This window comes from Trichosurus vulpecula, chromosome 7 (assembly GCF_011100635.1).
Source record: "Trichosurus vulpecula isolate mTriVul1 chromosome 7, mTriVul1.pri, whole genome shotgun sequence".
NCBI lineage: Eukaryota > Metazoa > Chordata > Mammalia > Diprotodontia > Phalangeridae > Trichosurus > Trichosurus vulpecula.
The window spans coordinates 95,882,456-95,908,543 of record NC_050579.1 but is presented as its reverse complement, the minus strand read 5'-3'; the positions used below and the strand labels follow the sequence as shown (position 1 = coordinate 95,908,543).

The 26,088-nt window shown below is 38.2% G+C and overlaps 1 protein-coding gene across 1 annotated transcript in view; it reads left to right on the top strand.

The window, feature by feature from the left end:
• FNDC1 (fibronectin type III domain containing 1) overlaps positions 1-26,088 on the top strand; it is a 104,862-nt gene that overhangs the window by 20,332 nt on the left and 58,442 nt on the right. Inside the window, exons 2-4 of the mRNA XM_036768219.1 lie at positions 7,122-7,316; positions 10,917-11,003; positions 11,727-11,795. Coding sequence (XP_036624114.1) covers positions 7,122-7,316; positions 10,917-11,003; positions 11,727-11,795 — 351 coding nt within the window. The remainder of the gene's footprint in view (positions 1-7,121; positions 7,317-10,916; positions 11,004-11,726; positions 11,796-26,088) is intronic.

Here is a 26,088-nt window from a genome sequence, read left to right as displayed (position 1 = left end):
AGAAATTGGGCATGACTGAAACAACTAAACACACACACACACACACACAAACACACAGGCATAGATACACACATGCATGCACACGCGTAACTCTGGCAGGGACAACATTAACAGCTGATGGAATCAGCAAAGTCCTAACGTAGAAGGTAGTGCTTGACCTAAATTTTGATAGAAACAAGGGATTTTTAAGAGGTGAGGAGGGAGTGCATCATGGGCATGGAAGAGAGCCAGTAAAAAAGACACAGAGCGGGAATTGGAGTATTCCATGTAACAAGAAGTCTGGTCTGGCTGAAGAGTAGGGCGTAGGAAGGATTGGAGTCATGTATAATGTCTGTAAAGGTAAGTTGAGGCAAAATTGTGAAGGACTTTAAAAGCCAAACTGTTTCTATTTGATTCTAGAGGCAATAGGGATCCATCTGAATTTATTGCAGAGGGGAGTGACGTGGTCAGATGGGCACTTTAGGAAAACTCTGTCAGTGCATGGAGAGACTTGAGGCAGGCAGACCTATCAGTAAGCTATTCCGATGGTGCAGGAAAGACCTGATGGGAGCCTGAATCAAGTAGTGAACATCTGAGTAAGTAGTAGGGGACAGAGCTAAGAAAAATTCATTGGATCATAAACATAGAGCTGGATGGGGCCTCAGAGTCTATGTTATCCAGCATGAGGAAACTGAAGCATGGGTCAAGGTACTCTGAAATAACTCCAGCATCAAATATAAAATCCTTGGTTTGACGTTCAAAGCCCTTCATAACAGGCCTTCCCCCAACTCCTCAAATATACATATTTCCAGTCTTCTTACATGGTGCCGTGCACCCTGTGGTTCAGTAGTGCCAGCCTCCTTGACACGCTCTATCTTCTGACTGGACATTTTCTCTGGCTGTCTTGTATGCTTAGAATTCTCTCCTTCGTCCCTGCCTGCTGGTCTCCCTGGCTTCCTTCACGTCCCAGCTAAAATCCTACCTTCTACAGGAAGCCCTTCCTGACCCGTTTTATTAGTGTCTTACCTTTTTATTTCCAATTTATTGTGTACATAGCTTTTTTGTACATAGTTGACTGTATGTTGCCTCCCTCCCATTAGACTGTGAGCTCCTCATTGAGTAAAAGGATTGTCTTTTACCTTTCTTTGTATCCCAAACACTTAGCACAGTGCCTGTCATAGAGTAGGTGATTGTAAGTGTTTATTGACCAACTGACTACAAGAGGGAGCTTTTGACAAGTAACCTTTATTTTCTTAGCAAGTATGAGGTGAGGTCCTAAGCCATGAGAGTGGGAGGAAGAAGTGGTGTGAGAGGCTTAGAAAGTTATTTTCCTAAGAAGAAGCTGTTAATAATAGCTTCTGGGGCAGGGGTGAGGAACCTGCAGCCTCGAGGCCACATATGGCTCTCTAAGTCCTCAAGGATGGCCCTTTGACTGAATCCAAACTTCACAGAATAAATCCCCTTAATAAAAAGATTTGTTCTATAAAACCTGGACTCCGTCAAAAGGCTGCACCTGAGGACCTAGAAGGCCACATGTGGCCTTAAGGCTGAAGATTCCCCATTCCCGTATCTGGGGTGAAGAATAATTATGGAGGAATGAAAGTATTGCCTTGCTACAGTGGGGGCCGATTTTTGGTAAGTGTGGAGTAGATTCAGTCATTACAATTCTGTGATGTCCTTGAGTTCTGTTCAGTAACTACAGAGTAGGATTGAAGGAGGCAGGTGATAACTGGAGGAATCTCGGCTTGGTATTTGGCAAGGCATAATCAGTGACAGGACAAATGAATAAGAGAAGGCATCTGAGAGTAGACAATAATGTATAGGTTGAACTAGTTCATGTTAGAGGAAGTAAAAAAAATATTAAATTTCTACAGTAAAGGACCAGTTGACATTAGTTAACAGAAATTTTTAGGTGAGCCATTCAGCATGGTTGTCTGGTTACCTGTAGCTCCCTTTGGTAGCATGGGGGTAACAAATCAGGAATAGGAGTGGATGGCAGGAAACAGGCAGGATAGATTGTAAGCTCCTGGAGGACAGGGACTGTCTCCTGCCTCTTTTTATATCCCCATTGCTTAGCATAGTGCCTGGCACATAGTGGGTGCTTAATACATGTTTAGTGATTGATTGATATGAGTATCAGTAGTACAAAGGCATAAGGCATTCAAGAGTAGAGGATAGTGTAGAGTTGAACTGCTTAACTTTAGGGTCAAGGTTGGGAAAAGAGGAAAGTGAAGTTAGAGGTTGCAGATTGGGCAACGCCTAATTAGAACCCAAATTAAAACTTCCTTTTTTTTCCTCCAAAAAGAGACTATGAAGTGATTCTTCTTTAACCTTTTTGAGTTACATATCAGTAACTGGCAGCTGGCTTCTGTGATAAAATATTGGCCACACCAGGCAAGTAATGATCTCAACTGGACCCAGAACCACCAAGGTTGCAGATTTTCACACTTAACATTCCTTGGGGAGTACCTTGTCTTTTTCAAATGTATCACCGAAATCATCAAAGGGTTACTCTGGCATTATTTTACACTATGCAGGGTCTCCATAACATTCACTGTGGGGAACCACAAGTAACAATATTGGTGATAAAGTGAAGTAGCTTGAGCCCCAGCAGACTGTTTCCAGTTGCCCAGCCCTGTCTGGAGAAACTGAGCATATGTCTCTGTTAAATGGGTGGGGATGGGGAAAGATCCAGGGAGGAAATTCTTCTTTTTATTTAACCTAAATCCCTTATGCTGCAGCTCAAACCCATTTCCTCATTTTGCTTCCTCTGGAGAAAAAGAACATCTGGTAACCAAACGCTAGACAATAACCTGTCATATACTATAGTCTTCTTCAGCTACCTCCCACCCTTTTCTGTATCAAGTTAAATGATTCCAGTTGTGTCTTAAGATCCCCTCTTTTGTAGTTCTTTTTCCTTTGGAGAGCCAGCTATCAGGGTGTTAAAAGGTGCTCCCAGTAGCATTTGCCTAACATAAGCAGAGTATCCAACAAGAATTTGTATTTTCAAGTGGGAACTCCATATCGAAGGTAGATCATGGTATTTGCTTTTTATTTGTATCCTCAGCCATAATCCCTGTGCTAAGAGGTGGTTTGCTGTCTATAGCTTAGAAGATAAGTCTTAGAGAGTTGTGTGAGGTCCACAGACATTTGGTTACTTGCCCATTCATGCTCAGCTAGTGTCAGAGGAAAGATATGTATCTAGTTCCCCCTTACTCCAGGTCCAGCACTCTATCCAGTACATCATGCTTTCCTTCAAGGAGAATTAATTCTAAAGGAGATGCTGTTGTTTTTGTTCTTCAGTTATTCAGTTGTCTCCAGCTCTTTGTGACCCCATGGACTATAGAATGCTAGGTCCTTCTATGCTCCACTATCTCCAAAAGTCTGTCTGAGCTCATGTTTGTTGCTTCCATGACAGCATTTCAATCTCTGCCATTCCCTTTTCCTTTTGCCTTCAGTCTTTCCCAGTATCAGTCTTGTATCTTCTCATCACATGGCTAAAGTATTTAAGCCTCAAACTTCAGTATTTGACCTTCTAGTGAATAGTCTGAATTAGGTCTTTAAGTATTGACTGATTTGATCTCCTTGCTGTCCAAAGGGACTTTCAGAAGTCTTCTCCAGCATCACAATTCAAAAGCATCAATTCTTGAGTGCCTAGCTTTTCTTATGCTTTAATTCTCACAGCCATACATTGCTACTGGAAAAACCATAGCTTTGACTATATGGACCTTTGCTAGTGAGGTGATATCTCTGCTTTTTAGTATGCTGTCTAGATTAGCCATCTAAAAAGGGTAAACAACTATAATTATATTAGGGTGGACGTTCTACCTTAAGCTTCCAGGCTGTTCAAGTCAACAAGCATTTATTAAGCACTATGTGTCAGGAATTTGTTGCATTTTTTCTTTGTATTATCTCCCAACGTGACATAATGCCAACCTCCAAACTGTTAGTGACTTCCATGGCGTAATTTTATATTAAAAAAACCCAACAACAACAACAAAGCCATGTAGGTCTTCAAAATAAAGATGAGAAATAGAGGGAAATGTCATGCTTCTGGCAGTGAAAGCAAATTTTCTGTCAACCATCTGCTATCAGGCAAATCTACACCTGCCTAAAATGCTTTCCTCCCAGAACCATGTAAGTAACCTTAAGTACCCATACAGGGGAGTAGTCAGTTGCTTTGACAAGAGTTTGCCTCAGGCTAAAAGGATTGAGAAGGGAAAAAAAGAGACCACAGGGAAGGTTGGCTTTTGCCCAATTTCTTCCCTTTTCCTTTCTGGTTGGGCTAGGTGTTGATAGTGTTCAATAAGAATCCTTTTGGGAGATCAGCTTCTTTGAAGGTTGATAAGATAGTCTAAAAAAAGTGGCTGTTGATAAATTTTGTTTACCTGTTTGGGAAAATGCTATTCAGATGTTGCCCCATGGACTAACAGTCTGTAAAACAAGAAACTTAAATTCCTTTTGACTTTATGAACAGGCAGATTATATAGAGGCCTTCACGATATGATTTCAGGGGCCCAAGAAAGGCCCGGATACCCCCCAAATCCTTCCACCATGTTGCTCATGTTTCAGATCTTGTCATTAAATATTCATTTTGTTTGTTTAAGCCTTTTTATACAGGTGAAATGCAAATATCTCTAGGAGAGTTGTTTCTGAACCCTCATGGGTTATGTGTATCTTGGTATGAAAGCATTTGTAAAACACCTTTCTGAATGAATTCACTGAACACTGAGTAGTAGGGGGTAGTTTTAGAGTGTGTAGGGAAATGTGAGAGAGAGATCATATATGAAAGGGGAGAAAGGTTCAGAAAAGAAAGGTTGTAAGAACCCAAAGTAGACTTTAGTTTCTTCATACTTTGGCTTAGGTCAACTCTGGCCAAATTGATTAGTTTTCAATTGATACAATAATTGGCAAGGTCACTAATGTCAAATTTCATTAAGAAGGTAATATATGCTGTATCAGGGACATTCATTCAGTTGTCTTTATTTTAGAGGGAAAATAGGATTTATTTCCTTCTGTTTTCAAATGTTGTAAAGGCAATGACAGACAAATTGTCAATAGAAGAGTTTGACACCATTTCAGGGGAACCAGGACACTGATTACTTATTATTAATTACTTATTAGTAATACAAAGACCAAGTAATTTCTGAATTAGGATAAACAGAATCAAATAAAATGTTGAACTCTATTAGGAGGTATGTGTGGGACGTTCAGGCTTTGGGAATTAGGCAAATTTGAAAGGCTGAACTATTTTTTATTAGGCCCAGACTTGTTTTTTCCTTTTATTTGATCAGTACCAGTAGTCCAGATGGTTTTGAATGATGCTAAATGGCTCAACTTCCTTTTGGGGGGCAGGGGAGATTATCTAAACTTTTGAGGATAGATGCATTCGTGGATATAGATTGTAATGTGTATCCCTGTCACAATGAAAGATAAAGCCAGCAGCAATGAAGAGAGAAAAAAATTGGCAAATTCATGAATCATCCCATTAACAAAGGTTAATTATTTGACAAAGGTGGATTCTGTGTTGTTTATAGGCTGAGGGTTGATTTTACAGTTATGTTTCAATTATACATATCTTACATTTCATAACAGGGTCAAACTCCATCAATTTTCCTGTGCAAACTCTTCTGATCAAGGCATAATGTTTCACTTTGACAATACTATTCAATAGTAAAGAAAAGGATTATTCATGAATTTCCATCCCCCCCTTTCTCAACAACTCATATACTTATATGTCATTTGATAAGTGGACAATAGTGTAACCCATATTGTTGTCCATTGAATGGATATTCTTTATCTAAAGCTTCAAATATCATCAAATCCTTCCATCACTTGGTAGTTTCTTTGATCAGTAGTCTCAAAAAGTACTTGACTTTTAAAGACAAAGAGCTAACTTTTAAAAAGAATAACCAGAATTTTTTAGTTTCTAACTACGTTTCAGAAACATTTACTAATTAAATTCAGTCCTCTCATTCAGTGTTAAAAATCATTTACCCCATCATGTTTCCATCCCTTAACATAATGTATGTGTCACCATATATCAATGCCTTTCCCCTTCCTCTTTTATAAATGTTACTAATTTTAAATTTTTTATTTAAAACTCTCTTTTATTGAGTGTGAATTTTTCCTTGATGTGAGTGCCTTATGTTCCAGAATAATAAGTGTCAGATCCAGACTGCCAGAAACTTAATGGAGCATTACTTTGCTTTTTAATGTCCTCCATTTGCATTGTTATCAGTTGCCTAGTCATAGACTATTTTGTTAACATTAATTTAGTTTTAGTAACTGCTTTTTAACCACTGGGAAATGGTTTGGAGGCTCTGATTTTAAGATTAAAGCTATATTCTGTTGTGCTTATAAATTATCCTTTTGTCTTCTTCAGAGTCAAGAGGGTTGAACCTTGAAATCAGATGTAAAATGAAGAATCAGATCGCTTCCCTTGAGTTGTTGGCATCTTAGTTTGTCTCTTCATAAAAAAAGAATATTTTGAATATTTCTATGTCTTAACCTTGAATTCATCAGCTTTTCATCACTAATGATAGAATGAGATTATTCTTCTCTTAGATTAAAAAAAAACCCAATGCATTCCTAAACCACCAGCTTTATCACTCAAATCCTGGTATTGCTTTAAAATGTTTACTTAGTATGTGTGTCTTTCTATATATACATATGTATATATGTATAGACAAATAATACACAAAAGTATTAGTTTATCATTTTTGTTTGAAACAAAGGATCATCACTGAGGTGGAGAATGTGTACAATTTGTACAATTTCTTTTGATTTGCCTTTTACTTTTAAAACTTGTACCTACAGCTAGTCAATATGCTTGTGAGCTTATTGTGTTTGTTTTCCTTTGGTGGTTGTGAAGAACTAATAACTGAATGTTACTGTATTTAAAGTCCTTTGACTCCCTTGCTTTTAAAGATATTTTCAAAATGGTAAAATTTTAAATACAGGGTGTCTCAAATGTCTTAGTGCAGATTTAAGCTTTTAATAACACTGAGACTTGGGACACATCATAGATGGTCACCAATTACAACCATGGCCTCTGAAGGCAGTTCTTCTTTTAGCCTGGTTTATAGTCATTGTGCCAAACTTCCTGTTACTCTAAGTTGATAGTTACGCTGTTTGCATAGTTGATCACCCTCTGAAGCCAAGGAATGTGAGACTGCAGTCCACTAAGAGGGGCCTGAAAGTCACATGGGAACCACCCAAAGAGGCAACCACTAGACCTGTGGAGTATTACAACATTGCCTATGGGAAGTCACTGAAAAATCTTAGCTACATCAAGGTGAATGGTGATACGCACTCCTTCCTTATTGAGGATGTGGGTAAGTGACACAATGGTCTTGCTTTCCCAAAGTCCACTTTTGGTGGTCTGAATGATTCAAACATGATGTACGTATAATGATTGTTGATCTAATATATGGTGGCCTACAGTTATAGAGGAGGGGACTTCAGCTTGGATGACCTCACGGCCACTTCAAATGCTTTTGGCTCTCTTACTGGGTCCTCTCGTAAAAGCCAATTTCACATATGCGTATTAGCTAATACATAAGGTAAACTTAATAACTAAGCCAAGTTTAAGTGTTGCTTCAAAATGTTTTATTTCAGACACATAAATTGAAATATTATCAATTTTATATGGCAGAAACTGAATTCTGTGTATTCAGGTATAGTAAAGATGGCATAATGAGGCATATATGATATGTAAATAGTAAATTTTTCATAAAAATGAAAATTCAGCTTAGTTATTGACCACCCCTCTGTACATTCTCAGCTTCCCTCACTGAAATAATGTGAAGTTTTATTGAACAATTCCTGTAAATTATATGTAATTACAGTGTCACTGAAGAATTATTTCATAGGGACCTTTCTGAGATATAAGCCGGTAATGTGCATAAGTCTATAAAAATTTGGCAACCGAAGAAATTTAATATTCTATTTTTGAAATTTTAATTAGAAAATTTAAATAATCACTTATAACTGAGAACTACAAGAAATGACTCTGTAGAATGGCTCAAAATTCATAAATTTTCTTCACAGTAGTTCACAATAGGCTATTTTCCTTCTCAATGTAATTCATGAAATTTGGCACCCCTTAAATTTTGACAAAATGCCTACAATTTAAGTCCTACAATATTCTAAATATATCTTAGATGAAATCATAGAATTGTAATTTTGAATACAGTCTGTGGGTAGGCTTCTTGATTTCCTTGAATTTCTTCTTGCCTGTAAGCCATTTTTGCTGAAACTCCACCCACTCATCATCAAATGCCTTACGTTACTTTAAAGGAAGAAGCACTAATAGCCAAGAATAGCTGTGAAAGTCAATCAGTCCATCAATCAACATTTATTAAGCATTAAATGGCAAACCTCTCCAGTAGCTTTGCCAAGAAAGCCTCAAATGGGGTCAGACACAACTGAAAAATGACTCAACAACAACATGTGCCAGGAGTCAAGTTCTTTGTTCTTGCCCTAGGTTTTCTTTTTCCCCTTCTACCCTTTCCTTTGAAGTTCTCCTTCAGTTGAGTTACCGTCTTCCTTTGGCTCTTAAGCTTTCTCTATGATTCACCTTATTTGTCCCATCATCAAGTTTTGGGAAATTTATTCATGGGATAATGAAGCAGGAGATCTGAAATAATAACAATTCCATACACACATATCTATTTACATACACACATACATTCATGCTAGGTAATTAATAGAAGTATCACATCCCCACTTTACAACTGAGGAAACTGAGGCTCAGAGAGGTTAAGACACTTGTCATAGGCTTCATGACCATGAGAGGCTAGAGCCAAAATTCAGCCACTGGCTCCATGTCTAGTGTTTAATCAAATTCTCTATCTTGCCTCCGGGCAATGGAAAGGTAAAAGGCATTAAGTTGTTCTCTTCCTAATTCCAACTAGCAATGCAATTCCCTTCATTTTACTCTGGTACTTATTTCAAACATTGGTTATACTGAGGTTCTATGAAGGGCTTACCTTGAGTATATACATCTCTTCCAACAAGTATCTTCTTTAGCATATGACCCCTGTTTGGCTGAAAGCTTTATAACTTTGAATTAAATGAAATTCAACCATTACAGAGCCTGAGTAGTATTTCCCCCCTAAAGTATCCATTTTGTCTCACTTCTGTGGCCATTTGTGGATACTCTTTTCCCCCAGTTCTTTCCCATAAGAAAATGCTGGCATTAAGATCTTGGCTCAAGGAGCCCTGGAATTTTGAATTGAAAACACTACTAGACTAACAGTAGGTAAAAAGGGCAAGGCAGTCATTCATCTCTTGACCATCCACTTTATTTGGAGTGTTTTAGAACATAAAAGCAATTCTCCTTTCCCAGAATTGTGGTTTGAGATTATTTTGAGAAATCCAACTTTGGCTGTTGCTTGGCCATAGTTATCTTTTCTAGGTGTAGAGAAATGGATAAACCTTGTAAGTAAAGCAAGACTTATATATCTTCTTAAATTTCAAACTTGCTCAAACCATGAGATTTCTAGGTTCAGAATGGAACTGGACCTTTTGGGATTTTGAGTTTCATGGACAGCTCCCAAAAATGCTTTAGAGAAGGAAATGCTTTTAAGCATGTATAAAGAGACTCCAGAGTTTTTTAAGCAACAAATGGTTCTTACCAAGCAATTTTCTGATGAGTTAAGTGTAAGTCAATCAGAAACATGTGGATTAAATTTTCTTTGAAATACAAATAAATTTAAAGAGTGAGGAGAGAAAGTGCTTGACAAAGCATGTTTTTGTGTTTTGTCTGAAGGAAAAGCGTTTGCAAATTAGTCTGAGAAATTGTGCCAAACCCCAAATGCCACTGGGCTCTACCCTAGCGAATCAGAAATAATACCAACCCTGGAAACACTAAACATCACCAATGATATCTACTGCATTTGCTGTTGCTGTGTCCCTGACTTGTCAACTAAAAGTATTCTCAGAGGAAATGCTCCCCACATAGAGAGAATGGTTATTGTTTCTTTTGACAGAGCTAAATCTACTTCTCGAACAAAACAAAACAAAACAAAACTCCAAACTTTCATCTCTTCTTCAAGCCTGTGATTTGTACCTTTATTTAGAAAATGCACTGATTCATCAGAATGGAAAAATAATGCTACCAGGCCCTTGTTTTTTGAAATTGGAAGTCCAGTGGAGACATGCTTTGTGAATATTGTACTCTTAAGGGTACCTTCAGGTCCTTTGCTAATGCTAAAATATCTTGGGACTCAGCCAAAAATGGACAAATAAGCCGTACCATCTAACCTTTTCCAGTACACTCGAGCCAAATAAATGGAACCGAGTTTCTCAATATAAGCACTTCCTAAATATTGCACATTATTTTGTCACCTTTTTGTTGACATTTTCAAGAGAGAGTGGGCAAACATTGTTAAAGAGAACATTTCCTTTGCAATAGAGTTCTGTGTTAATTCCAGTACTGTGAGGAATGTTGCACATACTTGTAATCCTTAGAGATGCATTTCAAGTTTACCTACCTGTACTAGTTGGATATTTTACTAAAATCTTGTGAAAATTTTCTTTCGGAGCTTCTGTGTTGGAATTTTTGACCCTGAAAATTCAATGGAGAGACTTTTTCCATTTCGCAGATTTCTTTTCTTTAATTTTTGAATTTACATGAAGAAGCTGCTAATGTTCTCTGTCATATAGATACAGATTTATGGCAATGTGTATATATTTTAGCATAAAGTAATTTATTTTTGAGAGCATGGAGTCAGGTGCACTTTCCTTTTGTTTAGAACAAAGTAGGTGATCTCAATTTAAAATGATAATATACAAGAAAGCTGTGGTTAGACTCATCATTTAATTCAGTTTTTCAAGTTTTATTATAACCTTTAAACTAAATGGTTAGAAAATCCAACTGTGTTGCTCCTGGAGATGTGAAACAGTGGCTTGATATAAACCATATGTTTCAGAGCCTGGGGTAGTGTACTTTGTGCTGGTTACTTCAGAGAACTACAACGGAGTGAGTCGCCCAGTGTACAGAGCTGAAAGCCCACTTGGTAAGTCTTACCAGAATTGGAGGTTGTCTTGGGTCACCTGGATTGAAAGTGGCAATCAGCCTTCCCTACTTCCTTAGGGTCATAGCAAAGGCTGAATTTATTTAGGAGGGTTTAAACAAGTCAGAAATAAACTTAGAGGTTGAGAACCATATTATAGACACTCATCTTTCCTTAGAATATTTGAAATAGAGAGCTGACTTTGCTTTTTTTCTTCCCTTTAACTTGCACATACTATATATTAAGTGAGTGTATATTGTTATGAATGTATTAAAATGAGTGTATATTAAAATAAACTATATAGCTGAGTTATATAAGAAATGAAGCCATTATTTCATTGGTTTGGGGAGCTTTCATGCAAGGAAATTCCCACTACTAATGCAGGTTGATTTCTTCTCTGAACCTTAGAGTCTCAGAGAGTTGCCTAGAGCACTCGGAGGATATGTGACTTGCTCAGGGTCCTACAGCCAGAGGTGGCAGAGGCAAGATTTGAATATTGCCTTTGAGATCAGCTCTCTGCCCACCAGCCCCTGCTTCCTTTTCATTGCTGACTGTCATGAAATGTATATATTTCAGTATAGCAGCTCTCAGGTTTCCTAGACCCATCCTTTGCAATCCATTTCCCAACAATATAATCTAAACATACATTAAGGAGGGAGTGAAATGTGGAAAAACCAAGTTTCCTTTTTTTCTCCCTAATTTTCAAGTTGCATTTTCCTAATTTAGGAGGTGAATGGATCAAGATTGATGGTTTTGCCATTAAGGGTCCAGAACCACTTAATGAGACCGTGACAGGTACTATTTGCTCATTTGGTTCATGTCTCCACTGAAGCACAATCTACCAAGAGGATTGTGCTTCCCGTCACACACATCCTCTTACAAACATTTCATTTAGTTCCCATCGCTAAACTAACACACGTGCAGCACATTTTTTTAATCTGTTTTTGCGCCTGATGTACCAAACTGCAGCAAATGTTGTCAATCTGTGATTGTTCTTTCGTGTTCTTCTGTGTGGAAATGTCCGAGTCTCTATGTTTGTTCCAAAATTCTGGTAACCATTGACTTGTGTTACTCAAATATGAAGGTTGAGATGGTTCTTCGGACACAGCTAGAACGTATTTACTCCTCAGGCCAGTAAGTGGTGTAAATAAGTAAGTGGCATCCAGGGGTAATGGCTTTAGAAAGCAAATCCATTGCCTCGAGACTGCCTTTTTTAAGAGGGTATTTTGGAGAACGCCCCTTCCATCTCCACTCCATATTTGCTCATTGCTTGTCAATGTCTGCTGGCGAAGTTCTTATTTTTCCCTGTAGGGAGAAATGCTGAGATTTCTGTTGTGTTTCTTGAGTTTCTTTTAATGATAGCATAAGAACAGTACAAAGTACTTGCAGGGTTTTTTTTTCAGAATGTGGTTGGATAGCATCCTGAAGGGAATCCTGTGGAGGGCTGCATTTTAGTCTTGGGTACTATATTTCTTAATAAACTCAATGTGACATTGTGAAGAGAAGGTGAGTATGTAAAAAAATCAATAACATTTTCTTTTTGCCTTAGGTTTTGCCTTTCTGAGTAGTTTTCAAAGCCTTTTCTGAACAAAAAGGGAATGAGCAGAAAGAAGGAAATTTTGAAAGGAAGCTAGTTTGGAGTCAATGGGAATAAATCCTGTTTTAAACATTTTGAGTTTCTGATAACAGCAGAATATCCAAGAGGAAATGTCTTTTAGGCCATTCAGAATGAGGCCCTAATGCTGAGAAGAAGGGTGAAGAAGAAGGGGAAATGAAGACAGAAATGGAATAGAAAAGGGAGTCATTTAGAAACCAAGGAGAAGTGAGGTACAGGGCTACACAGGGTCAAAGACTTCATAAATGTAAAGAAGTTGGAGATAGTGTAGTCCATTGGAATGTTGCATGCTGCTATTTAAGGAATTCAGGTCTAGGTCCTAGAGAACTTAAAGAGAATTATTCTCTTAAGTAAGAGAATAGAAACAAATTGTACCTACCTTTAGAATTAAGAGGTAGTTCAATAAAGTGTTTATTAAGTACTTTGTGTCAGGCATTGTGCTAAGCAGCAGGGATTTAAATACAAGCAAACAAGGGAGTCCCTGTTCTTGAGGAGCTTACAGTTGGAATGGGGAAAGGGGTGTTGGCAAAAGGATGGGGCAAGGATACCCTCCAGGAATTTACATTTGAATTGGGAAATATAACTCATAAAGGGGTTCTGGAAAAGGGTGAGGTACAAGGGTACCCATGAAGGAGCATGGTGAAGACATGGTAAGAAGAGGCAGAGAGGCCTGGGTCCTGGTAAGATAAGGCAAGTTTCAGGTACGGTGGAAGTGGTTGTCATTGTGGTGAGGAGACTTTAAGGCAATTAATAAAAGAGAGACCAAAACTATGTACATATCTGGCCTTGCTTGCTTGCTGTTTGGATTTTATGTTTTTCTTTTAGGTTTCAGATTTACTTGTATTTTTCTTCTCATAGAGCTCTCTGGGGGAAATTATTTTTAGAAAAGCAATTTTCTTGTTTTTCTAAGACAATTAATTCCTTATGCATTCTTTAGAACAGCTAATATGATTGCCATCTTGCTGAGTGAGCTTGGGTTGCAGAAATTCTGGGAACCTTCAAGGATCTGACAGTCATGTCATCCTGGCTAGATTGTGAGCTCCTTGAGAGTAGGGTCTGGTTTTTTCATCATTTTTTTTGTATTCCTTACAGTACTTATCCAAGTTTTAACATGTGCCACAAAGTAGATACACAAATTTGTTGAATGACAATCACTTCTTAGTCTTGCTTTCACTTAGTGTGTTTTGTTGTTAAGTCATATTTAGTCATGCCTGACTCTGTAACTCAATTTTTGGTAAAGATACTGGAGTGGTTTGCCATTTCCTTCTCTATCTCATTTTACAGATGAAGAAACTGAGGTAAACAGGGTTAAAGTGACTTTCCTAGGGTCACACAGCTAAGTGTGTGAGACTGGATTTGAATGCAGGTCCTCCTAACTCCCGGGTTGGTGCCACCAAGTTGCCCCAGAAGTGTGGAGGTCCTGGGTTTACTTTGTGTAAACCAGTCTATATCCTTTTGATGCTTTAGTAGGACAGAGCATATTTGGGAGTACCCAACTACGGAAGATAACATTTTTGCTTGCCATTTTTAGAGCTTTTTTTTCTTTCTTTCCTTAAGTAAACTGACAAGAGTATGCAAGTTAAAAACATTTGCAACACATAGTATAAGGCCTTTATATACATAGACCTTAGACCCAAGTCTAGTGTGTCCAGAATGTACCAATAGGAAGATAGTGCCTCTCTAGCCAATGTATGAATAGGACATTTTGTTGTTGGGATAATTTATTCAGAATTGTCACAGTGATCATTTTCACCTAAACCTTTCTTTATGGGACTTAGAAAATATGCTGTGCTAGCATCTTGTCAGCTGTTTTAAGGTATGTGAATTCTGTCCATTTTCTTAAGGCATTTTGGATGCCAAATATCTATATTGAGAGATTTATTAGGAATCCTGTCTCATAAATCAGACATTATTGTTGGCAACTGGTACCGTGCCCGATGTTCTTGGCTCTAGTTCTTTGAATATGCCATATTTCTCCTTCTGTTTTGTCTGAAACCAAGGGGGAAACATTCCCTTACTATTCTAGAAGTGGTAGTGATGGAAAAAGCATTTATTAAGTGCTTCCTCTGTGTAGAGCACTGTGCATGCAAATATAAAAGTGAGGCAGCCTCTGCCCAGCTAGGTGATAGAGTGGACAGAGTGTTAGACTTTGGGTCTGGAAGAGCTGAGTTCAAATCTTGCCTCAGACACTTATAAGCTCTAGGAGCTATTATTCTAAAAACGGGAGATAATATATACAGAGGAGTGGTGTCAGAGGGGAGTGTTTTGGTTTGGAAAGTCACAGGGATGGTGAGAGGATGCAGAGAGAAGTATAGTGCCCTGTCCAGTAACGATGGCAGTATTGATTAATTTATAATTCTGGAGCTGGATGGAGGGTATGCCTGCAACAGTAGGCTGGATTGAGAGAAGATGGCTTGGGTGTAGAGTGAAGCATTACTGGAGCCAGCCTACATATAGAGTGGTTCATAAGAAAGGCCTTCACTAAACAGGACATCGAAAGACTAGGAGAAGTTTAAAAGCTGAAACCCTCTAGGGCAATGGTCCAACTCAAATAGAATCAGGGACACCAAACCATACATAAGGATCTCTGTAGGCACATGTTGATTTAGAAACCACATGTTAACATCTATGTTTCATTGTATTTTTATTTATTTTGCTAAATATCCCCCAATTACATTGTACGTTGGGCCAACGCTTCTGCTCTAGGGCCAAATTGGCCCATAAGTGTCTTCCTTATCAATTCTCAAGAACTATACCAAGCAATTCAGGACTTGTTTGGGTTATAATTACAGATCTATCCCAACTAAAAGTACAAAAATTCTCTCTGTACATTTTCCAGTGAAGAAGTATAATTTCTTTTTTTTTTTTTTGCCACATTATGTGGTAGAAAGCCTGTAGCCAATGGGCTAGTCTTAGAGGCATGCCCCCAAGAGTCATTTCAAGTATACCAGCTGTGGGAAATGGAGGCAGAACTGATGGTAGAATCTTACAGGTTTTAGTTACTCAGGGCTGGGGGAGAGTCTGGGACTTCCAGAGTTCTGGGGTCATAGGGGAAGGCTAATGGTATAGCAGCATACAACTGGGAATCATTTCATGGCATGCAGTAGGAGAATGAGATGCATTGCACCAGAATGCTTGAGAGTTAGTAGTGGAGGTAGAGAGAGAACCAGAATCTCCAGCTCTGGATTTAGAGCCAAGAAATGTGGTTCTACCACTGACCAGCTATATGAATATGGCGGTAAGTCTCTGGTCCTTAGTTTTTTTATCAGCAAAATGAGGAGGTGGAATTATATGATATGCAAGGTTCTTTCCAGATTTAATAATCTCTATAAGTATACATATACCTCCTTTAGTTGGCTTTTCTTTGAAGAAGCAAATTATGACATTCTAGTATAAAAGGAGGGATGTGGTTGTGGTTTCGTTTTGTGGGAGAAGCCTGGCACCTTTTTGAGAAGTGACCGTTTATCAAATGTCAAAAACAAGACCAAGCAAAGCAAGAAAACCCCAAACTTACTGAGGAATGTAGTCTGTTAAATTAGATAATAAAAAATTATAAAAGCAATGCATTAGAAAAGGCCTCCAAAAGGTCATGTTTTCTATAACCTCAAGTAAGATTGCATTCACTCAGTACCATATTCTGAAATAAATCTCACATTAAAGATTCTATATCATTTCATCATAGTGTCTCACAACACTTAGAATATCTTCATTTTTAATCCAAATTCTTCTACTTCAGCGGTTCTTAGCCTTTTTTCATGTCATCTACACTTTTGGCAGTCTGATGAAACAAATAGACCCCTTCTCAGAATAATGTTTTAAGTGCATAAAATGAAATACATAGGATTACAAATGAAACTAATCATATCTAAATACTGTCATCAAAATGTTTTTAAAGACCTACAAGTTCATGGACCCCAGGTTAAGAACTCCTGCTTTAACTTCAACTTAAGTCTCACTTTCTCTTTTTTTTTCCTGTCCTAAGTAAAGGACAGGAAGGTCTATAAAGGTCTATAAGACCAGCTGACCACCTTCCTTCATTTAATAACTCCACTGATATCTTAAAATACCATATTTGATTGCTCTATAAACTTATTTTCCTTCTTTTTCTAGCTTTTTTGCATACCTTTACTGGAATAAGGAATATTTTGTGTTATGATGGCATAAAAAGTACCTAAACTAGAAATCAGATCCTTGGGTTCTAACCCCAGGCCTTCTGCTTAGTAGCTATGTGACATTGGACGACATACTTCACCTCTTGACCTCAGTCAGAGTACTCCTCTTCTGTAAAATGGCTGAACTCTAAGCTTCTGGGGCAGCTCTGGATTGTAGGGCATTTTATCCTGTTAAATATTTCTTTGTTCTCATAATTCTTCAAGGCTTCAATGTGTCTCAAATTGTAAAATGAACACTTTCCTCCGAACTAAAGGTTGGATTAATGCTTAATTTAGTGGCAGGATTACCTGAGGATTCCTTTTGACTACAGTAGAATCTCATCTTATCTGGAGGTGGATTCTAAAGTCAGATAGCAAGGTGAAAATCCTTTAACCCCCGTGAAGTCAAAATTGCCCCCTTTCTGGAGTAGGTTTCTAAGATGAGAAGCCTCTGGCATCTTGAAACACTGTAGGAAAGCCAACTCCACAGGTTTGATCTGAATTTGATTTGCCTATAATTGGGTTGGGCTGGAGACCCAGCTTTGGTGGAAGTCACTGCTGAGCCTCAGTCTCCTACCACTCCATTCCCCAGTTTCTTCCCTTGCCCCAAGTGAGGTAAAATATGCTAGGAAAGAGACAGCAGCAAGCTTGGGGGCCAGTCTACATCTTCACGTCTGACTGACTCTTGGACATATATCGAGTAGAATGGCAATAGGAAGAACAGCCAGCTAAGTGCTTACATTATTTATGTATCATTTTTCTTTCTCCTTTCCTCTCTTTGTCCAGTACCTATAGATGAATTTACGTAAGTCAAATGTAGGTATGATGGAATTTTACTGTGTATTTTGGTTTGTATATCATGTTTCCTTCTTTTTGGATAATTGTGTTAAAACTACAGTCTGATATTTATTTTGTCCACAATGACTTATTGTTTAGTCATTTCAGTCACTTCTGACTCTTTGTGACCCCATTTTGGGGGTTCTCTTAGCAAAGATACTGGAATAGTTTGCCATTTCCTTCTTTAGCTCATTTTACAATGAGAAAACTGAGGCAAGAAAGATTAAGTGACATTCCCAGGGTCACATGACTAGCAAGTGTCTGAGGCTGGATCTGAACTCTAGAAGATGAGTCTTCCTGATTACAAGCCCAGTGTGCTATCCACTGCACCACCTAGCTGCCCAACACACATACATAGACATATATGAGTGATTTGGAGTTGTCATTTCACCTTTGTAGAGTATGGAAACCCCCTCCACTGATGCAGATCCACAGTTCCTATGACTTAGAGAATTAGGGTGTTTCCTGGGGATGTAGAAAGGTTAAATGGCTTCTTCAGTGGGCACAGAGCCAGTATATATCAGAGAGTGGACCTGAACTCCGGTTTTCCCAAATTGAAGACTAACCCCTATCCAATATGACATACTGTATAATAAATACACACATTATATGCCCATGTGAATGTCAATGTTCATATATGAGTTCATGTGTACCTGTATGTGTATATATATATATATATATATATATATATATATATATATATATATATAGGAATATTTTCTGAATGAGGTAATAAGCTTGTAAACCAACTGGTTTAAGTCAATTGATTTCTCTTATTTCTTGAATTTTAATTCCTTTCCATATAACAATGTAAATTAAGAAAGTAGGAAAATATCTCCCTTTTTATAGCCTAGAATTTGCCTTTATAATTTACTCTGTCTTACCTAAATAATGCTAGCTAAAATCCATACATGCCTTAACAAATATTTACAGCTTAATTCATTAACAGTCACTGTTTATGGCTTTGTTAGGTCATTCTTGAAGATTCCACTGATAGGGATTTACTCTCATGGGTCTTATTTCTTGGGTACTGTTCAACTTGAGTTCAAGATTGTCAAGGAAGAACACCACCAACATTGTATAATAACAGTGATGCTTTCTCTTGTCTAACTCTTAAAGATTCTCATAGGAACTGAAGAACTCTTTCGTACTTTGGGGAATTTCTCATTTCTCTAGCTTCTCTTCCTTTGGATAATTTGGGAACTTCACTATCTGTCACCCACTAAGTATATTGTCACTAACTCCCCTTGCAATTACCTGGCTCATCAGGTTCAAAAAAGAGGAAAAGTTTTATTTATAGTAGGAAGAAAACAACTGTCATCAAAAATCATATGTCGATGGGTGACCTTTCCTCAGGAGATCATATAACTTCAGTGATTTAATCGTACTTATGATCTGGGCAGGTCCCCAGTACATGTTTCTTCTAGTGTGAACTCTTGTTACATGTCCTATTGAAATTCTTCAAACCCTCCTGCAAGTGGTACCTTTGGTTGTACCTCATATAGTGAATTGAGTTCCAGCTCTAGAGTTGAGTATCCTCTCCCTGAATTCACATCTGGCCTCAGACATTTACTAGCTGTGTGACTCAGTTTCCTCCTTTGTCAGATGAGCTGGAGAGGGAAATAGCAAACCACTCCAGTATCTTTGACAGGAAAACCCCAAATGGGATCATGGAGAGTTGGACATGACTGAACAACAACAACATCACGGACTCTTGTCACAATTCTGTTGTTTTGCCTGTAGTTTTTTGCATCAGGTGTCCAATACCCTTTTCTACAACTCTCAGCCAAAAGTTCATCATCATTCCAGCATTTAGCACAGTGCCTGGCACATAGTAGGTGCTTAATAAATATTGACTGATTGATTCCACCTGTAGCTCTTTATAAGCACCCTCTACATTGCCCACTTCTGCAGCTCTCACCTATCAATATTCTTTTACCAGAAGGCATCTCTCAGAGAACCATCCCTTCGCTGAAAGGATTTCCTCAGAGCACCATTGTCCTAGCTCAAGATGCTTGTTTTCTTTGTATCCAATTATAATATAGTGCCAAACAAGGGACTGGAACTGCATTTCTGCATTTTCTGACAACTTTTGGCCTGACTAAAGTTTGTCCAATGATCAGAAACACATGGCCCTTCTCACATTCCAAATGCGACTCTCTCTTTGATACCAGCTTGAGTAAGGATGAATTCAATTGTCTAATGTCCTCTCCTCACCTCCAGTACTTGGGCATTGTGCCTACAGCTCATACGAACATCTCTCACAAACCTAAGACCTCTGTGGGGCTCTCAAATCCTCGCCTAGCCTCAGCCCACTAAGTAGTCCCTCAGGTTTGTGTATTTGACACTATAAGCTAGCATTATTCCAAATCCCCAGGACGTCTTCTCTTGGTAGTCACGGGGTGAGGGTAAGACAAGTCTTTCTCTTCTTTTTTTGTGACAGGGAAGAGAAATATTTACAATTCTTACTATATCTTGTGTATGGGCGTTTTAGACTTTTTAAAGTGCTTTTCACTAGGTCCTACATTACAAAGTTACTAAAATGTAATTTGAGAATTTGTAACATCACAGTGGGAGGAAAATACACTAGGGGCATGATGCTTTCACATGGACAGTTAAAAGCACAAAATCCTGCTCGGAGATGAACTGTTTCTCTATCAGGTGACCTAGTTTCTTAGTAGGGCAAAAGTGCAGCCTGTGAAATACATTTTATGAATTAAATCTAAAGCATAATCAGTTTAGAAAGGTATCATTTTCCAGCCTTCAAAGCTCTTTAGCGTTGCTGAAATTCATTATTGCTGTAGTGGAAAAGAAAGGACAGAAAGAAATAGGAGAAGCCAGAGGTTCACCAAACTATCACTGCTTTTTAGCTGGCTCACCTTTCATAGGAAATACCTGTGGAAAGACAAGAAATGGACTCTCCCACTAAAATATTTTTGTTCTTTCCACAAATATTTCATTGAACTATGTAGTATACTGAGCACTGTTCTCCATGAGTATTTACTCAATAACTTATGCACTTATATTTGTGGAGTTTTTTTTGTTTTTTGTTTTTGGAGGGGGGAAGGCAGGGCAATTGGGGTTAAGTGACTTGCCCAAGGTCACACAGCTAGTAAGCGTGTCACGTGTCTGAGGTTGGATTTGAACTCAGGTCCTCCTAACTCCAAGACCAGTGCTCTACTCATTATGCCACCTAGCTTGCCCAGGGTCACACAGCTAGTTAAGTGTCTAAGGCCAGATTTGAACTCAGGTTCTCCTGACTCCAGGCCTGGCACTCTACCAGTGTACCACCTACCTGTCCTTTCCAGACTCAGGCCTCTCTGAATTAGCCAGGCTGGTTCCCAAAAAACAGACCTATAATCTAGTCAGTACCAGATCTGTGCCTTTGGCCACAGTCACCTCCGAACCACAATGAGGCGTCAATGTAGTAATTTAGAGGAGGATGAGCATTAAAAAAATTAGACTTATTTAATTGGTACCTTTTGTCATTACGTCATCATTTCTCAATATATCCCTCTCTTTCCTTTCCTAGAAAGCAATCCCTATGAGAATGATTAAAAAAGAGAAAAACAAAAAGCATTTCAGCTAAACTAACCAACACATCAAACTGACCCTATATACAGCGGTCCAGACCTATTTGGCATTAAAATAAATTGGGAAAATGTATGGATCAGAAAACTTATTAGCCGTGTGGTCTTAAGTCAAGTTACTTCAGCTTGCTAATTTAACTAGGTGAAAATACTGCCTAACATAAATGTAATTAGACTCTTCTTAGATCCCTTAGATCCCCCCCCCCCATATCTCTTTTTCTGGGCCAAACTTAGTCATTATAATTTCACAGAATTATTATTCTGTTTTGCTGCTGTTTTTTCTTTTTATACTTTTTAGTTATTATGTAGATTGTTTTTTCTGGTTCTGAGGAAGGGCATAGCTGATGTATTCCATTAATATTCATTTTCGCTCTATATATGTATCTGAAGGACTAGAAGCAGACAACACATTGCATTGGAGAGAGAGAGTTCTACTGGCAGTCACTACACCCAGGCTCCAAGCCTGGCTTTGCTGCTAACTTGCCAGCTACTTGGGCTTGGGCAAGACACGGTGTTTGCGTTTTAGTTCATTCACCTATAAGATGAAAGAATTGGACTAGATGACTGCCAAAGTATTTAAACATTTTAAAGAAGACTATTTCACTATACAAAAAAACATTAAAAGATTGTATCTGAAACAACTTATATACAGTTTGTTGTGCTCATTTCTAGAAAATTAAATTTAACACAGTCCTATCAAACCCGCCTTGCTTTTCTGTATCCCCTTGTGAATTTCTTTCTATTTTCTTCTCTATATTTTGATGCTTCATGGACACATTCTTATATATTTTTTCTTTATTATCCACCCACTGCCCTCTTCTCCACTTTCCCTCTACCCCCAACCAAAATAAACGTTTTCCCTTGTAACAAATATGTATAAGCAGCCAAAGCAAATTCATACATTGGCCAGGTCTGAGTTTATCTATCTCATTCTGAACCTCTTGTCAACCCTCTCTGTGCCAAGAAATGAAGGGAAGCATAGGTTCATCATCAGTCTTCTGGAGCTATGATTGGTGACAGCGTTGATCAGTATTCTTTAGTTTTTCCAAATTCTTTTTCCTTTATAGCACTGTGGTCACTTTAAATTTTTTCCTCCTGTTTCTGCTCACTTTCTAAAGTATTTTCCAACCCCAACTTTCTATCTTTCTTCTATTCTATTTGAAATTATTATACTTTTCCTTATGAATGATACATATGGAACTAAGAAAAGAATAATGTGCCAATGGCTAGAGGAAATAGGTTCAAATCTAAGCTCTGCTATTTAATTTTTGAGTGGCATTGACTTAGTCATTTAAATTCTCTGGGTTACAATTTCCCCCTTAGTAAAATGTGGGAGTTAGTCTAGCTGAATTTTAAGGTCTCTTTTACCTCGAAACCCTATGATTTTTCTTAGGGATGATTTTTAACAATTTGTAATGTGGAAAAAATTTTTTTCTTATCCCTCTATTTCTTATTCTTTGTGTTTCCTGAGAAGGCTAGATCTACTTATCTGAATATGAATTTCGGAAACTCCTAGTCAATTTTGATAGAATAGGCCTTGGAGAATTATGAAGTCTGTTCCTGTGGATAATACATGCATAAGCTGTTAAGGTTTCTTTGAAAGCTTGTCCATATTTAATTCAATATCTCTGTATTGTAGCAGTGGGCTTAGAAATGTAGCTTTTAGACTTCACAGAAAAGCCATATGGAAAGGATTCAGAAATGACTGAGTTGCCTGGAAAAGGAAACATTTAGCGGCTCTCTCCTACAGCAGGGTTTAAACCAACATTTTGTGGTATTTCATCACAGCAGTTTGTTATATTATTCATTTACATATATGTACATGACTACAGGTTTTGCTTTTTGTGAATTCCCAGAGGGTAGGCAATTGTGAAAGATTCCTCTTTTTCTGATGCCAATCTACATGCTTACTTCAGCCAGTAATTAGCATGCCTCTCCCAAGTGGGTGAGAGGCCTCTCTGTGGAATGGTGTAACTAAGAAATGAAGGAACTTCCTCTGAACCAGATTCATCATCTCTGCTTGTGTGGCCATCAAATAAAATGGCGTATAGCTGACTTCAACTTCATGCCACAATGAGACATACAGGAGTTTAATAAAACCTGATACCTTTGACTAGGTCATCCATTGTTGGAGGCCAAAAGCTTTCTGTCTGGAGACTGTTTGAGGGTTTTAACATTTGGGAGAAGGGGAAAATCAGCAGTGGCACTTCTAAATTGGAACTATGGGGATTAGCATGTCTTCTTATGCAAGGACTAACAGAATTCAAAAAGGACGTCTAAGAAAAACCCTTATTTCTTAGGGTTTTTTACCCTTGCTTTCTGTTTTTATTAGATTTTATTTGTGGATATGTGAGCGACTCATGATCTTTATATTTAGTTAGATAAAAGACACAGGCATTGTCAATGGTTAAAATTGTGTTACCTCCTCATAGCGAGGCAGACTATATTTTACTAGGACTTCAAATACATGGAACACTTTCCAATGTCTGCATTTACCCCTTCTACTGGAGACCTTTTAGGGGTTTCAGTCTACTGGGTGCTTAATTTGTTTGTTGATTGATTTATGATACATGGATTGGGGTAGAGGCAAGGCATAAGCACACAACTTGTGAGATGAATGTGACTGGTAAGCTATTAAAAAGTCTTATGGTGTCGTCTTTGGTCTTCCTCTTCTGACCAGCAGTCATTTGTCAATATCTTTTCTAAAATGTGGCACCTAGAACTGAATCCAGTACTCTATATGTGGTCTGATCAGGGCAGAAAACAATGGGACTTCCCCCTTCACCTTTGTTCTAGACAGCATACTTCTCTTACTGCAGACTAATTTTGCATCAGCTTTAAAAATATCAAATCATGAATAAGTATGTGCATTTAATAGGTAAGAAAACAGACCCAGAGATATTAAGAGACTTGTAAGATCATACAGGTATCACTGGAAGAAGTGGGAGTGGAACCCTGGTCTTCTAACATCAAAGAATGTGGACTACATCCAATGTGTTCCATAAATTCTTCAGGATCTGAGAACTCTTGGTGCTAAATAGATTTCGATTCAATATAGAGTAAGAAAAACACAAATTGACTAAAGTAGTGGGATTAGTTCAAAAGGATGTGAAGGCTCTCCATAGGGATGAATAAGAATTGGACTGATGACAAGCTTGGGCTGCCATGTTTATAGTGCCCCAGCTGGTGTGAGGGAGCAGATTCAAATGATTTCTTCTTCCTTCCAGAAATTTTGTTCTAGGTCATTATATATTTATCAGGTATCTTTGGTCTTTTGGTAAGGGGGAAAGAGCTACTTTTAATTTCATCAAAGCCATGTGGCAAATGAGGGTTATAAGAGTGGCTTTCCTGAAACTTCTGGGGGTGTAGGCTCTGATGACAGCAAAGTCCCTCTCACAGACCTCTTCTTTCCTTTTTACTCTTCCCTTCCTTCTCTTTCCCAGTTCTCCTCCCTTCATCCTTTTCACACTTAACCACACATAAATGTACATTAATATCTTTATTTGCATGGGTCTGTCATGGAAGGTGGAGGATTAGGGGAGGTCCGTGGTATAGGAAATAGATGAAGAAAGCCAATGAAAACGTAACTTCTAGTTTTTTCTAGGATATAGTGAGCTCTAGGGACAGTTGGGCTCTCCAGCCATGTCTCTTTGGAACTTTGGTCACATATAGCAGGTCAGGCCACCCTGTGGCAGCAGAAAATGGTGCCATGCCAGGGAAATATGTTGCTGAGGGCTGAAGCTATAGGGCAAGTGACTGAATTTCCTCTCTACTTACTACTTACTAACAAAGTTCTGGGAACTTTGATGAAGGACAGGGGCATCCAATGGACAGATTGAAAACCTTTGTGAACTCATTTATGTATACAAAGTATATTGCTCTACATATAATAGGTGCTCAGTAGATATCCGTTGGTGATGATGAATTATTAATTTTCAATTCACAGTGGAAACAATGCCATATTTGTAAACATTTTCACTTTTAATCAACATATTCACCCTAATGACCATCATAATTTTTTTTAATCAAGTAATCAGACACTTCCTAGCTGTGTGACTCTAGGCAAGTCACTTACCCCTGTTTGCCTCAGTTTCCTCATCACTAAAATGAGCCAAAGAAGGAAATGGCGAGTAATCCCAGCATCCTTGCCAAGAAAACCCCAAATGGGGTCATAAAGAGTTCGACATGACTGAAAAATGACCCAACAACAACAGCAATCACCAAGCATTTATTAAGGGTCTATTGGCTGTCTCAGGAACAAAAAGACAGAAAAGAGACAGTCCTTTTCCTGCAGAAACTTACATTCTATCTAGAAGAAAAAAACACACAAATACAAGTAAATGCCAGATACAAAGTAAATATAACACTGGGGGGAGAGGCACTAGAATGTGGGGAGATTGTGTAGGCAGTGACACCTATACTTTATAGTATGATTTATCTATAAATGTACAACTCCGGGCATATCATGTAACCTTTCTGAGCCTTGGTTTTCTTTTCTTAAAATGAAGATAATAACGGTACCTACCTCACAGGATTGTTGTGATCAAAGGTGATAATCTGTATGAAACTCTTTGCAAATCTTAGAATGCTACATACATGCCAGCTATTGTTATCCTGATTTCTAAAACCTCAGAATATCCTGAAATTTGCTTGTCTGATCTGGTACAAAATGTTAAGAAGTAGTGTTCTAATTCCATTTGACTTCTTTTTTAATGACTGATGACTATCTGGAAAAGGTTTCACCTAGTTGGCTTGCTCAATGGACACTATATGGTGACCTTAGGATCGCTCTTGTAAATCTGGCTCTGAATAAAACTCACTTGATCTGATTGTGTTGCATTGTAAAAGATGGAGAAAAGTCTGTTTTGTGAAGTGAAAATGCACTCAGCACTTGT